The sequence below is a fragment of the Strigops habroptila genome, chromosome 2 (assembly GCF_004027225.2).
Source record: "Strigops habroptila isolate Jane chromosome 2, bStrHab1.2.pri, whole genome shotgun sequence".
Taxonomy (NCBI): Eukaryota; Metazoa; Chordata; class Aves; order Psittaciformes; family Psittacidae; genus Strigops; species Strigops habroptila.
The window spans coordinates 33,155,453-33,171,506 of record NC_044278.2 but is presented as its reverse complement, the minus strand read 5'-3'; the positions used below and the strand labels follow the sequence as shown (position 1 = coordinate 33,171,506).

The window sequence follows — 16,054 nt, the reverse complement described above, 5'->3', positions numbered from 1 at the left end:
AAATATTCTTTTCCAAAAATAACCAAGTTACAAAGTTTCAGAGAGACTCTTCTCTCTACCTACATCTCTCTAATTATCTGTGATTTAACACAAAATATTTTAATTCAATCACATGCTTACCAAAAATCACATTGCACTGAACTGAACAGAGAAACGAATTCCAACACTCAAACAGCAACATATTATTTATCTCAGTTTGAACATACAGCAAAGCATATTTGCAATCGAACAAAGCAAGGAAAAATAAACTTTTGGGGAGACTGGATAACTTTGAACATTAAGCTTAACAGACACCTGCAAATAAACTGAGATGAGGAACTTACTATATTCAGGCTGAAGTATGAACGATTTCAGCCTTCATGTTGCACAGATCATAACCCCAACTCATCTCAACTCCTAAAAAGCTTCTTATCTAAAATTATACATTAAGACAGGGATTGCTATGCAGTAATTCACAGAATCATAGAATGGTTTGGGCTGGAAGGGACCTTAAAGATCATCTAGTTCCAAGCCCCTGCCACAGGCAGGGACACTTTCCACTACACCAGGTTGCTCAAGGCCCTGTCCAGCCTGGCCTTGAACACTGCCAGGGATGGGGCAGCCACAGCTTCTCTGGGCAACTTGTCTCATCACCCTAACAGTAAAGAATTTCTTCCTAACTGCGAATCTAAATCTACATGTACAATGAGCATTTGAACATGCAATGAAACAACCTCACTCTACCCAACAAAAAACAATTAGGCTGGCAGTACAAGACCACCCATGGTATTCCAGGATTCACTGACCACAACACATAGTGCAGCATTGGTAGAGACTGTTAGCTTAACCCTAAAGGAGAGAGCTCCTGTCTTGGAAATCAGATGAGCCAAGAGTGCTGGGGCAGTGACATGGTTAAATGGATGACTTGGTGAAATGGTTATTAAAGCTTGCAGTACCCAAGTTAGCATTCCTGCACTGCCCTGCTGCACAATGCCACGCAAACATGCCAGCGGTGGAAGTGCTACTGCACTGACACAAAGAAAGGGGCAGTGCAAGGTGCAGGCCTGTCCAAAAATGACTCAGAAGTGCTAACCATACTCTGGTCCTGACCTACATTTCATTTCAGGTCAATGGTAAATATTCTTGTGACACTTGATTAGATCTACTGGGCTCTGAAAAATCCCACACAACAAATCTCATTACAGAAGCTGCCTGTTCTCAGCCACACCAATGTGGGAGACTGTTCGTCATTAGCAGTATAAATGTAATTTTCCTGCAGAAAAAACCAGGATGCGTCACTCAGGTCTTGGCAGACTGACAAAAGTGAATACTTTTGTCTTAAAGCTCGCCCATATTTAAGCTTGCAAAGATTTGATTGCTAACTTGACACAGACTGAAACACTTCCATTTGTTTTCAAAGATTTATTCCACTAAAAAAAACATTTTTCCAAAATAAAACCCGGGGCTATCCACCTGATCGCTACTGCCTGTCATCAACGACAATGCATTCCAGCATTTATATCCTCCCATCCAGTCACTAATCCCTGTTTACAACTGGAAAAAAAGGAAAACCAATACAACATTAAACAGCACCATGGAAACTCAAGAGTATTGAAATAATATTGTGCCTACCTGGGCCATTATGTAAAACCACAGATTATGTATATTACAGAAATAACCCAATCCAAACATTGCAGTGAAGAGTCCACTAGCAAGCATCCCGACTGTCAGATAGTACCGGATAGGTAGCCGTTCTCCTATTAGTCCACTTGGAATGTGGAAGGAAACAAAAAGAAAAGCAGTAATTAAAAAGGAGATCATTCCCCAGGCCTTCACAAATAAAGAATATTTTATGTTGTTTAATGCTGGTTGAGGAGAAACTTTACTGGTAACTGCTGTTTTTCTTCACAGCAGCAAATAAGCAATTTTTTGCACTTGACAGGAAAAAAAAAACCCACCAACAAACATTTCGTGTTTACTAGTGCTGACATCTGCACAACCATCTTTCAAGGAGATACTCAGCTGGAGCACATTCAAAGTCATTTATAGAGTCATTTTCCAAATGACCCCTAAGGCAAGGCACATCTCCAGCCATTTAAAGTGAGACTTGTCTCTCTTGCTAATGATTCTAGTTTTCAAAGTTCTGGGTTCAGTCAATAAACAGAAGTATCTCCAAACAGCAGCCAATATTGCACATTTTAAGATGAGTTCAGCTTCTGAGCATTGACTATAAAGAAAACCGGGACAATCAGTTTCGTCCACATGTGCAAGTTGGAGATTGATACAGTTCGAGGACATATATTCCTTCATATTCCATAGGAAGGAAGGACAGGCTAGATGGCAAGTTGGAAAGCATTAAAACTGCACTTAGGCAGGCAGGATGGGTGCAGGTAAGAAGCTTTCTATATACCAACAGGTATGATACTGCTGGGGACTCAGGATGATGTGAATTCTTTCCCCTCAGCAACCAAGTCCTCACTCTTTTCACCAGAAATTTTGCAGTAGGAAAGGACAATATGTCAGTGGTAGTATAGCCTCATAAATGAACAATAAGCGATAAAGCAGGTTTCCAAGAGAGTGATGTTTACCTTAAATACATCCCAACTGCATATGCACATAGAAATGAGTAATCCAGTGCTCCCAGTAACTGCTTGTAGTTGTTCTTATCTAAGAATAATTTTCAAATCAAATTATCAGTTTAAATGTACCAATAAATTCCCAACCATTTTTACATATGTTAGCGAACATGCACTGACATTTAATTTTCATAAGGCACTTTTAGACATAAGTGTGAATTTTGCAAAATACTTTAACAAAAAAACACCCCCAAACCCCTCTACCACTGACCCTTTTGTCTGTAACGTACTAGGAAAACACTGCTAGGCCCATTCTTAATTCCATCTTATTCAAAACAGTGTTTTGGAAGAGAAGAACATAAGTCATAAGCAAGGTGCTGCCTTCTTACAGGTCCTTAGACAAATGAAAGCTCAAACTATAAAGGGCTTATTAAAAGTGGAAAAATGTGTTGCAACTGTATGAGGTCCCAACAGCCAAAATGGCTAAAAAAATGCATCATCATACATGCCTTTAAGGAATTGGGTTAATATATTTTTGAAATTGTTAAAGCCTTCTACATTTCATTTTCCAACTACTCATAAGATACTCATAAGATACTCATAGGCGTCTTGTTTAATAAAAAAACCAAACAGCATTCTGGTCTGTACTGTAAATGACCATAATCACAACTAAGTAGGACTTGCAGGCAGGACAGAGGGAGCAGGAGGGACTCCACTCAGATGGAAACACCAAGTCCAGTCTCAAGAGACCTCAGCTCATACCAAGACAGTTTGTGTATTTGCAAGGAGCTGCAATTCCCATTGACTTTGAGAATAAAGTCACAGTTATTAAACCATTCCTTCTTCCAGTGTTACTCCCAGCTTGCCAGCTATGCTGCCTGAAAAACAGAGCTGAAAGAACAAGTCTGGAGTGCCATCCCGAAGGAGCAGCTTTGGAATAATTTGTGTTCATGGGAAAAGGAAGACACTGGAACTCAGAAGTCTCCATTAAGAAAACTAACCAGTATTTTAGACACGCAAACTCAGTCTCCCTTTGATCCAGGGACAAGAAACAGCAACCAAGTTTAACTGCATTCAAACACATTTGGAACTTGTGGGACCAAATAATTTCAGCAGATTGATTACCTCAAACCAGGCAGTTAATACACAGAATTTTGCCCACAGAAAACGCAGACCTCAGATCTTTAATTATCTTTGAACAGAGTAGGGCTTTTTTTAATGGCTAATTAAAGAACAGTCAGAATAGATGGCTAGATAGAATGGAGTGGACTGGCATATCGACAGAATGGACTATTCTACTTCACTGATGTTCTTGGTAGTGATAAAAGTGTCAAGGAATGATTCAAAACCTCTATTAAATTCAAATACAATTAAACTCAAATGTAATTGTAAGCAGGCAAATATTTTTTCTATCTAAGTGAAAGGCCAAGTTTATAAGCTATTCAGTAAGTTGTCAACTCTATTCTGCAAGTCTCCCATTTTTCTCCATTAAAATGGGGAGAAAAATATTCTTTCTGGCAAATAAGGACTCTGAAAAGTTCCAATTTAGATAAACGCCAAGTAATTTTATTGCAATGATTGCTGGACCTTGACTTAAAACAGCAGAAAATTATAATGATTAATTTTATTCTTCACCCTTTTTTTCCTTAATAGGAAAAAATTTGTCTTTTTCCTAAAGACAAATAATAGAATCATAGAATGGTTTGGGTTGGAAGAGACCTTAAAGATCATCTAGTTCCAAGCCCCTGTCACGGGCAGGGACACCTTCCACTAGACCAGGTTGGTCCAAGCCCCGTCCAACCCGGACTTGAACACTTCCAGTGATGGGCATCCACAGCTTCTTTGGGCAACCTGTTCCTTCACAGAAAATCCCATTTTCTGATGAAAACTGATCTACTAAAACTGTATTATAGCTATAACAGGTAAAATAATGTCAGTTATTTTCATGTCAGTTAATGTCACGTCAGTTAGGTGACATGACATGACTTTCATGTCAGTCAGATGACATTAAGTAGTAAAGACATTATAAGTCACAACTTAACTTTCTTTGTAAATACCAATGAGAACAAGCAAAACAATACACCCCTCCCATACACATCTCCTGAATCCCTCCACACATGAAGAAGAAATAGCAAGAGGCAAATAATCTAATTATGAATATCAGCTCATTATTATAAAGGAAAAAACCAAAACCAAACATAAATAACCCTTACCAAATGGTTCCCAACCGCACTGAGATATATTAGATGGCTTTTTGACAGGCTGAATCTGGGCAGCATATTCTTTGTATGAGTTGAGCTCAACTTCATGTGAAGCAGCACAATGCTTATGCAGCTCTCCCTGATATAGAAAGGAATTTTGAAAATGGAAAAGTCACTTGTGACTGTTAATCCCTATACAGCAACAAATTTAACACCTCTAGCTTTGTATGAACCTGTGTCAAACCCTCTGAAATCAGTAAAATTGTTAGCCATTATCAACTGTTTAGTATTTTGCTGGGTGAAGCCACCATTACATGAAAGAGTAATTACATAGTTAGGAAAAATATGCTACAGTGAACTGGTGTTTCTCATAATGAAGAATTCTGAAATTCTGCAGTAACATCAAGCTATTATTATTGCCCATTATTGCTCGTCAGTTATATTCAATACCGCCCTGGGGGGTATGATTTGTGTTTAGCAAGTTACACAAGTCAAAAATTAAACTAAGAAACCTAGAATTAGGTAATATTTTGTCACCAGCTTCACTAGGAAGAGAGTCCCAGGTGTCCAGACAAATATGTCTATGATGCTCAACAGTAGTTGTAACAGTCTCACAAATGTTAGTGCAATTTTATCACATTCAACTCATCAGTTATGAGCAACTTTCTTCAAACATATGAGTGTAAACTCGTGTCTATAATTAGATTAACTCACATGAATTAAGTGCAGGCATAGGTGTTTCCAGTCTTAAACCCAAAGATTAGACATGTACACAATATTCTAGGTTGTCTCACTACATTTTATCAAGTAAACGCCACTGCGTACTAGCTTTATCAGTTTTCGAGCTTTTAAACCATTCCAAGTTAAAGTTCAACACCGACTTTCACAAAAGGAAATACTGAAAAAGAAGACTACTTCCGTGTTTGACAGGAGTAGAAGGATGTTTAAATAAAAACGCAACCTTGCTTACCTTAACTATACTGATAGGTTTCCTTGATAAATGGAAGCTGGCATACAACAAGAAAGTGAGAGAGAAAATGAAGGCTCTATACCTACAATATTAAAAAAGAAAAAATAGAAAATAAAGTATATGAAACTTATTCAAATTTACTTTTAGCACTAAGTCACATAAAAACATTACACAAGTAACTGGTAATCTTGGAATAGTGGAAAACAATTTTTTTCCATGTTCCCTAACGGCCCGAATAACCACCCTAGCAGTTACACTACTTTACAATATCTGCTGTGACCTGGCTTTGGGAGGGAGCTTTGTAGCACACAGGTACAAGCAGGACAACATCACAGTGCTCTGGAGCCCACACAGCTGATTTGCCTTGTTTACAATCTTCCTTTGGGGGTTATTAAGAGACAGTTCAACATTAAACATACTGATAATCGTATTTCCATTTCACTGTCTCATCTGGTTTTCTGGTACAGTTAGGACATAAATAATGGCTCTGTGAATTGTCAGTTTGGCTACTGTGGGTTATTACTTCTTTCTTTCCTTACTGCTTTTAGGGTTTTGCTTTACTTTTGCCTTCCTCTATAACAAAAGAAATCAGCCATTTTTTAGAGAACGACAGGGGACTGACACTGCTTGTGTGCACTGTCAGCTGGAGCACATGAACATAATTAACCAGCTGTGTGACTGGGAATTTTCCCTGGTACCCCCCTGGCATCCTTGTGCCTTTCTCTGCAGTTCATCTGAATTAAGGTTATCTCCAAATCCCTGTCACTGCAACCATTAAAAAAAGATAACAATCTCATCTATTCTATTCTCCACCTGCAGCACACATTTCAGTTGTTTAAGAAGGAGAGTGTTTTGAGGATCTGTGCTTTTAACAATAGACAGATCACAGTGTATCGACTGGCTCCTGCTAGCCTTGATCTTAAACCTAACATTTGTAAATGAAAGTACATATATGCACACAAAGATCTGATATCACACAGCCTATTATGGTCCTTAACTTTTAATTAACATCTTTAAATAATTTTCTGCCTTATACACTTTTACATAACAAGGGTCTTGTTTTATAGTTCTGGCATATCCAGAGAGATGTTTAAATAAGAACAGTTATCCTGTGAGTTATTCATCCTCATAACTGAAAACATCCTGAAAGTGGTAAAACTGAAATGACTTTGTCCTTGTTGCTCTACCAGAGAAAGCATAGTAAAATTGCTCAAATGGAAAGTGCTTGGTCTTTCATTTGTTATTTTTGTTATTCACACACAATTGACTTAGTTTTCTATCTCTGAAAGCACAAGAACTAATGCCATTCAACTTCCAGGATTCATTTTCCTAAGGCAAAGAGGGTTTGGTTTGGGATTTTTGAGAGCTGTTTTGTTTTGGTTTAAATATTACAGTAGTAAGAACTAAAACTGTAATTCCACAAGGCTGTATTACACATCAAATTTGGGGGGAGAAAATAAACTCCTGGTTCAGAGAAGAAAGCTGACCTCAAGCACCCCTCCCACCTAAGAGTTTGAAAATAAATATCTGGAATTTATCCCTCCAAATACATACCTTACAAAGAGAAAGACAAAAGGATTTATTCTGTAGCACACTTGACTAGTAAGGGTCTGTCTGGGTTCTCCCACAAAGTATCTCACCTTTTAAATGTCAGTGACATTTATTTATTGTACAACTGTCTGTATTTTTTTGCTGTATATATCAAGCAACAAGAAAGCAAAAATAGAGTAACGCAACAATATTTACCTTGCTCTATTTTTGATACAAACTCACGTTGTCCAAAACAAAGGTTGGCATCAGACTTCAATACTTACCACTGATCTCGTGAAAATGCAGTGATGAATCGAATCCCAGGAGGAAGCTGAGCCATCTACTCTACAGCTTGTATCAAATTTTAGGCAACACAATTATGCACTTGTAACAATGTTATTTGTTCTTCAGAATGCATAACAAAGCTCCTCCCAAAGCTGTGCGATGATAGGCTGTTAACAAACATAGAAGATAACGCTGCTGAGTTGATCTCCCTGTAGGTTTTTTTCCTTATACCTTCAGTCACAACATGGGAAATTCTTTACTCTGCCTTTGTTAATTGCTGATCTTCAAATAAAAGATGCTGATAAATATTCTTATCGAGTTATTGAAGTATTTTCCAATCATAACATTTGAATCCGCAACTTTCTATTTCAGAAACAAGTAATTACCATAACTAACCTTCTAGACATCAAAAATGTAATGGAGAATTTTAAGCAAATATAAATAGCAGCCTTTTCTGAATTTTATCATGTATAAGCTATTTTGAGAAGTCAGCATAGCATAAAGCAGTGGGGACACAAGGGAAAGACGCACTTACAACACGGTCCAAAGCCAGCTGACATCCAAACACTCTGCTTTTGCCCCAGAAAGACTATACATAGGCAATTCCCCACCTTACAAAGATCTATTTTACTACATCAGAAACATTCACGAGGTTGAAATTTGTTCAAAAATGACTGTAGTGTTTTCAACCCAGAATAGAGACTCCTCCAGCCTGAGAGTGGGTGCTGCTGAACAATGCTGCCAGCAAGACTCAACCAGCACTCCCTCTTCCAGCCCAATTTCCCTGTCTCAGTTATCAGTGCTGCACAAAGCACCACATCATTAGAAAACCTGGAGAAGAAAAAAAGAAAACGAACAAAACAAAAATGTTTTTTCACCACCTGAGCTCCCTGCACCAGCTCGTCCAGCACCAGAAAGAGGTACATACGTGACATGCAGCAGAGAGACGATGGCCAGCATCAATTCAGTTTGGTTTAAAATTTGGCAGCATTCCTCCTGTTTGTTCAAATTTGGGCCAAAGCCCCTCAACAGAGGGGTATTACAGGTACTGCAACAGGAATTAGCTGCACTGTTATTTCACAGCAAGACTGAGCCAGCTGTTAAGCAAGATGATAAAAGGCACTGTGGGCAAAAGGTGTGACTGCAACTCATGCATGCAAACAGGGCCTCACTGTGGGCTAACAGCAGAGCCACCCCAGCAGGATGCCAAATAACACATCAGGAGCTGCAACAGAACCCCTACCCTCCCGGTAGCCCAGCTAGTGGGCTTAACACCAGCAACAGCCATTGTCATGTTCCTGATGGGAAGCTGGTGGGACACAGGACTAGCTCTCCTACTAATAAACAGGAGGTGAGCTAAATCAGAAGAAAACACACATGCCAAGACCAAAGGTTTGTCTTAACCTGGGAATTTTAGAGGCTGCCACAGGGCAGGCAAAGGTGTAAGTCTCTCTCTCCTCTTTATTACCCCATCTCACTACAGAAATCAAAACTACTCCTCACTCAGCAGAATTGCAACACCAAACATTATCTGCTGTGCTGAAGACAGCAACTTGAAAGCTTCATTACCCACAAAGGCTTGTTTCCCCCAAGCATAGAGGAAAACTACCACCTCTTCACATAACAGAGTATCCCACCAAAAGATCAAGAGTCTGCTCCTTTATGATGAAACATTTTTGCCATAACTTTATTTTTTTCCACACCTTTGTGTTTTTTCCAGTGTCCTGGTTCAACTTGACACCTCCCTCCCCTAAAAGTGAACTGACTTGCTAATCTCGTTTGGTATGTTCCACTACCTCCCCCTGGCCCTGAGTCACTTAACTGGTTGTGCAATTAATCAGCAGACCCCATAATCATTCCAAAAGGAGTTTTCTACCTCCTCTCTCAGGTTGCAGAGGTTAGGGTAAGTGCAACCCTACACCCTCTTCCTGCCTCCCTCTACATCAGACCTTGTAGTCATAGAGCGATGGCTCAGGTGGCTGATCCATCAGAACACCTGCCCTGAAAAAAACCTGGTCCAACAGAGAATATTAACTCTGCGGCCACAAAACTGCTATGTAAGATGAATGTGAAGCAGTGGGAACATAAAGACAGGGACTAAAGGTGGGACTCCCCTTACAGCCTTGGCTCGCTAGTTTCATCAGCTGAACTCTAATTTCAAAACAACTACTTGTCAGTAATTTTGCATTTGGTTGAAATGAGCTGTGGATAGCTCCAGTAGGAGAAGAAAGGTATGAAGAAAAAGAAGTGGGCACAAGCAGCCCACAGCAGGAGTGAATCTTTCTTCCAGCAGTAACAGACCTATTTCAGGGTGATCCCAAACCCCACTTCTCTTATGTATATCCCAAATACTAGAACTATTCTTTAACTGATCATGCTAAGTAAGCTGGCATAAAATACCTATTAGGAAAAAAATGAGAGGCCAACAAAGAACAAAAATCTGAGGTCATAAACATCTTTAAATGGTTCTCTTAAAATATAATGGGACAAGGCAATTGTAAACGTAGAAAAGTAATTGTTTAACAGGTTACTATTTAACAGCTTTGGTGTAAGCAGAAAAAGACTTCACGCCTCGTACAAAAGGTTTCAATGCTAAATAGTCACGCTAGCTTGCACATCTGTGGACCTGCTACACAGATCACACTCATGCTACCTCCTAATAGGGTATCCTTGCTGTAAGACCAGAGTCACAAGGCCCTAGCAAAGATGACTGGACTATCAGCAGCGTTTAGAGAACTGCACTCTAGCCATTTGACAGGGACTGATTTCATTTTACCTGCTGCAGGCAAAGACACACGAGTTCTCATTTACTCGTCAACAAGCTGTCTCCATATATCCATAAGTTCCTCTGGCACTCATGTGCCGTTAACAAACACAACTTCCTCCACAAAAGCGAAGAAACTAGTGGCAATAAAATTCCTAATAACAGCCTATAAAGATCACATCCTGCTGTAGATTAAACCAGATTTTTAAACCAAGCTATTCTTCAGAATGACATTAATGGGCTACAACACATAACTGGTAGTTTACCACTACATCCTTTACGCTTCTGTTTTACTAATGAAGTCCAAGGACAAACTCCAATTCCATCACTCAAACTGGTTTTATGTTCTTTCCTTTCCAGCAACTATTTTCCCTGACAGTGAAAACAAATACTACACTTTCTCCTTGTACTGCAACGTATAAAGCAATACTCTGGTACTTACTTTGAATCCATATTTACCTTCCAAACTTTGTATTGCTCCTTCAGGCTTCCCGCTGCACTGGCTGAAACATAGCTCCCTCCCTGTTTCAGAGAAACACCGTCATTCATGACTGGCCTTTGCCACCGCAAACACTGCAAACCTTGGCTCAGCTGTACTGTGTCCTGGGGAGGCAGAGCGAAGCTCCTGCCTGGCCCCTGCCCCACCATGCACAATTCCCCTGGAAGGCAGACATTAAATCTGTGCACAAAGGGACAGCGGGTAATGCAAGTCCTCATCAGGGTGCCCTTAAGGACTCAAAAGGCCTTTAGACACATGCAGAGCAAATGCATATTGTAATTAATACCCAGCAGGTCTGCACCTGAGCCATAAACTGCCAAATCCATCCCCTTCAGACCTTAAATGGCCATATTCCTTCCATTTAATACATCAAGTGGAAAACAGTTAATCCTGGCTTAACAACAGGGAACAAGAGTCCTGTGAATATACAGTGAATCCACACCTGCGTCCCAGTACCCTGCATTACCAATCGCGCCGGGAACTACCGCAACACGCGATGACCCAGTGGAAGCCAGGGCAGCCACCCAGCCCCTCCAAACGTGGGGCACAGGCCAAGGGCATAAGCACACCCTCACCGCGGGGCCAGCCTGGGGGAATGCGGCACACACACGCCTCTCCTTCGGCGGCCTTCCCCAGCGGTACGAGGTGCCTTGACCCCAGGAGCCGCCGCTCGCAGCCTACGGCGAGGCTTCAGGCAGCTCAGTGTCAGCCGAGGGCTGGGCTCTGCCCTTGGGTCACAACTGCTCTGCGGGTTCCCTTCGGGGCACAAGCCGGCGGCTGCTCCCGCCGCTACCAACGGAACCCGGGGGCGCCCCCAAAACAATCCTCCCCCGGTCCGGCGCCTGACCCCGCCGGCTGGTGAAGCCCGTGGAGAAACAGAAGGGGGAAAGCAAGACAAAAGGTGAAAGAAAGCGAACGGAGAGGCGGGTGCAGCGGCGGCCGGGAAGGCGAACGCCTGAGCCCCGGCAGCACCGCAGCCGCCTTCCCCACGGCTACGGCCGAACACCGGGGGCATCCCCCGCTGCAGCCCGCCCGGCCGCCGCTCCCGAGCAGCCCCGCGGCGGAAGGGGCCGCTGCCGCCGCACGGGCGGGAAGCGCCGGCGACGCCCCCGCTCCGCCTCCGCGGCGGGCACGGCAGGTGCACGGCTACCCCTCCCCGAGCCTACCCGGTCCGCTGCTCTCTCTGACCTCCCGCCGCCGGGAGCTTCCTCCTTCCTGCCTGGCCTGCACCGCGCCGCGCCGAGCCGAGCCAAGCGGCCGGGCGGCGATCCGCAGCCGCGCCCGGCCGCGGGAGCTGTGCGGCGGGACCGGTCCGCCCGGGCCCCTCCCCGCCGCGGCGCCCAGGGGGAGGAGGGCGCCCTGCGGTGGCGGGCCGGGCCGGGCAGTGGCTGAGCTCTGCACAGGTCCGTTCGAGGCAGGTGGGCACCCTCGTAGGGCCGGGCCGGGCCGGGCCGTGGCGGCGGTAGTTGGAGCGCCGAGGGCTTGTCCGTGCCGGCCCCGCTTCGGTGAAGCCTGCGACGGGAACTGCAGCTCTCCGGGCCTCGCCACCGAGGGGGCAGAAAAGCCGCCCCTTGAGCCGGTGCTGGCCGCCGTCCCCGCCGACCCACCTGTCACCCTGGCAGCCTGTCCCACTCCCGGAGGCGGCCCGACGCCCTCCGCCTTGCCCGGCATCGCTAGTGGGAGCCCCAGGCGGGACCCGGACCCGGCTGGGCTCACGGACGCTTCACTGCAGTACTTGTCAGTTGCCTACCTGAAATATGGGAAGGTATTTCTGGTGCCGAACCGCAGACGTTAATAAATTACGCGGCAGGGTCATCTGAAAACTGGTGGGGAAAAAAACCGAACGGTGGTGCTTTAGATAAGAAGCAATGTATTTTGTTTGCCTTCCGGTTTCCTGATCCTGCAGTGAGTTTTCGTTTTCAGCAACCATACGTATTTCAAAACTTAGTTACTTATATAAATGTGTACTTCCAGCTGCGGGTGTATTTCTTTATCATGACCACCTCACCAGCATGGGTAATCCTTACGTTGTCTACTTCGTCCAAAATGGAATAGCTGCTAACAGTTACCTTGGGCAAGTTTTAATATCGCTGTACAACTGTTTGTCCTTTGTGGAATATCACCTGCCCAGCACAAGCAACCCAGGGCACTTGCTAAAATGTTATGTTATTTTGTCCCCTCCCTCTCGCACTGCCTGTGCTGGTAATACCAATAAAAGAAACTCTTTGGCTCCTAGTGCAGTCTTACTTAGGCCCCGCATTTCAAACACTTAGACACATGCTCATTTTTGCTCCAGCATCCTCGTGGCATCTTTCCTTCCCCTTCTCCCAGTCAATAAACATGCTCTTCTCCCTTACAATGACATTGGGAGAACCAGCGTCTCAGAGTCACACTCAGACTGTTGTGAATGCTGTTGCATGTCACACAGTCTGGTGCTTTTAGGCGTTTCACTGACAGGTGTCAATTCCTGCTCAGCCTCACTCCTAGCTGAGGTTTCTAAGTAGTGAAAGCATGCACTAGCATCAGACATAGGTGGGGTAGTTACAGCCAGAGCAGAGCAGCTGTGTAGGCTGATGCTTGTTTCTGCTGCAACAACCATTTAGCAAAAACAAACCCAATCAGGGAACACTCCTCCACCTACAGTGATTTCATGAATCAGGTGGCTGCTCTTTCGCACCAGCCCGGGAAGACACCCAGGCACCATCTATTCTGACTGGCACACACACAGAAAAATGAAGATTTGTCTCATTACAACAGAAAAAGTCAGACCCATCCTAGCGTATTTGTTTGTATATGTGATTAGCCATCCTGAATTGTCATAACAATTATTACCATCATGTGGGATCCTTGTATTTTTCAAACTGAGGTTGGCCTGGCTCTTCTTAAGTTCCTTAAAGAATTTAACCTTGCTTGACCATCTTTCTGTCTTCAGTTACAAGCAACTTGCAAAAAGTACAAGCCACACAGCCACAGAAACCCGTGATATTTTTCCTACTTTAAAGTAGAAACTACATCTCCCATTAAAATAAAGGTCCTGCATAATTTGTTCCTGTAGCATCACTGAAACCTGCTGGCTGCCACACTTGGCACAGCTGCTCTCTGCTATGCCAGTGCTGATCACCAGCAGCTATAGTTGCCAGAAGCCATCAAGTAAGTAAGAATGCAGAGTGTAGGAGCAGCAGGAGCTTGTGCTGCTGGTTGCAGAACAGCCTGCTAATGTAGAGTGTTTAAGGAGGGCCAGGCATCTGTCCTTTATTCATCATCAGAGTTAAAAGGAGGTCTGCAGCCAGGAGTAAATGCTTAATAAAAACAGAACACAAAAACCAAACCAACCAACCAAACAAAAAACCCATATGTAATCTAGAGCCTCACCAAAAATAATAGAAAAGACGTTTTGCCAGTTCCTTTCTAGAAGGAAATACAAATGAAGGATACAGTCCAGCAAATGGTCGTGTTGGGTAGCAAGTGTGACAGCAGCTTGGATTTCTGAGCCTCTGGCGATGTTCATGCTAGAGGAAATAGAAAGGGGCGTGTTCTTGTCTGCAAAACCAAACAGAAATAAAGATGTATGAGCTGACAGATGCTTACGTGTGCTTCTGCTGACGCTTCTCTCAGAAAAGATAATCTCATTTCCTGGTTGACAGTTAAATTCTACTTCCACTGAACAAGAGTGGTGCTCTTAACTCCTCAACTCCTGATGTAGCAAACCACTTCGAAGTCAGTGGATGTCAGCATAGCCTTTCCTTTGCTGAATAGGTGATGCTGGCTAAATAGAGGTTTGAATGCAGGCCATTGCGTCCTTTAGCTGATTATGTATTTATTTTCTTTCCAGTAAATTGCACAAGTCTATTTTATGATTCATAATTGCACAGATGGAAAGGCTAATCTGTTTTGCCACTGAGTAATCTCTTTGTCTTAGGGGATCAGAATAGTTCATAACTTCTTTACGTAATAATTTGTTAAATAGTATTTTACTATATAAAAATTGATATTTACTTAGACTTTATTCCACACAAGTAGTAGGATTCTCAGGACTGATATAATCACAGCTTTCAGTTGTCTTTGTTAGTTTTACATGCTTTGTTTTCCCAACAGAGAGCAGCTGTGATATTGTATAAGCAATTCATATCAAAACTGGGTGCAATCCAAATATAACCTGCTATCGAGCTTTGGCAGAGAAAAAAATTGTCCAAAAGAGCCAAAAAAGAAAGAGGCTGCAAAAGAGCTGCCTGCGTGTATGGGAGTAGACAGGTAGAGCCCTGCTGTGGTCACACTAAGAAAGGGCTGGAGGCAAGCCAGCTGTGATCTAGAAGCTATCTAGCTGAGTTAGCCAGTATGTCCTGCCTGTCGTTGACAAATTTTAGTGCCGGCACAGCGCCACACTAATATGACTACATGGTTTCCAGACTGGTATTTTCATTGCATCTAGCTTACCAGAAAGCTAGGGAGAATCACAAGTCAGTCACTTCAGACAAGACCGCTGAGCCAGCACAGCCTTGTCCCCAGGCAGAGCAGGATGGTACCCAAGTACTAAAGGCTACTTATGAAGAACAAAACCTGCAGCACGTGGAACATGGAAAGGGAGGGGCAGTAAAACTGCCTCCAGGCCTCCTACATCAAGATAGATATCGTTATGGCTGCAGGAGACCTTTAGGAATAAGGTAATTTATTTCAACCCCGTGAGTCGCCTAGCAGTCCCCGGTTCCATTCAGAAAAATGAAATCAGTGGTGCGGACAGTATGCTAATCTGACTCTCCCCAAGGCTTTCCAGAGGGAGAGTGGGAATGGGAAATCACCTTGTGCCATTTAAGATCTGTAAAAGAAGCAGTTATAGCAACAGTGGTGTCTGTTGGGTAGGATCTACTGGAGGGAGAGATCAGGAATCAGTGGCCCCTGCAGCTAGGATGGAGGTTCCCTGATTACAGACACAGATCATCTTTCATACTGTCAGCCATATGCTTACAGAAAAATGAGCAAGGACATACTGAGAAAGCAGAATTTAAAAAAAAAACAAACACAACCAAGCTGTATTATTATAAATGGAATCTGTAAAACAATATATAGACCATCTGTCATTACAAAAGAACATCTATTTTGAGGAACTTATCTTGAAGTATTTAATTCTGCTTCCAGCAGGAAATGGGAGAGTTTCTCTTGTTACTTTGCTCTTACTTCTACTCTTCTTAAATTTCCTGTAGAGCTGAGTGGAAGCGCAAAAAAGGCTACATAAGCAATTGCTGAGGAGTAAAC

The 16,054-nt window shown here is 43.1% G+C and overlaps 1 protein-coding gene across 8 annotated transcripts in view; it reads right to left on the bottom strand.

The window, feature by feature from the left end:
• The window catches only part of SLC37A1 (solute carrier family 37 member 1), a 40,409-nt gene extending 26,128 nt beyond the window's left edge, over nt 1-14,281 (bottom strand). Inside the window, exons 1-7 of one of the 8 annotated variants that reach the window (XM_030475909.1) lie at nt 11,971-11,985; nt 9,577-10,827; nt 7,541-7,823; nt 5,727-5,808; nt 4,769-4,895; nt 2,568-2,646; nt 1,612-1,747 (exon numbers count right to left, since the gene is read on the bottom strand). In XM_030475909.1, the coding sequence (XP_030331769.1) occupies nt 1,612-1,747; nt 2,568-2,646; nt 4,769-4,895; nt 5,727-5,808; nt 7,541-7,596 (480 nt within the window). In that variant the 5' untranslated portion in view covers nt 7,597-7,823; nt 9,577-10,827; nt 11,971-11,985. Of the gene's footprint in view, nt 1-1,611; nt 1,748-2,567; nt 2,647-4,768; nt 4,896-5,726; nt 5,809-7,540; nt 7,824-9,576; nt 11,323-11,970; nt 12,134-14,176 lie in introns of those variants that run through there. The other 7 variants (XR_003989979.1, XM_030475914.1, XM_030475911.1 and 4 more) reach the window with 7 other exon arrangements.
• Between the last annotated feature and the right edge of the window lie 1,773 nt (nt 14,282-16,054).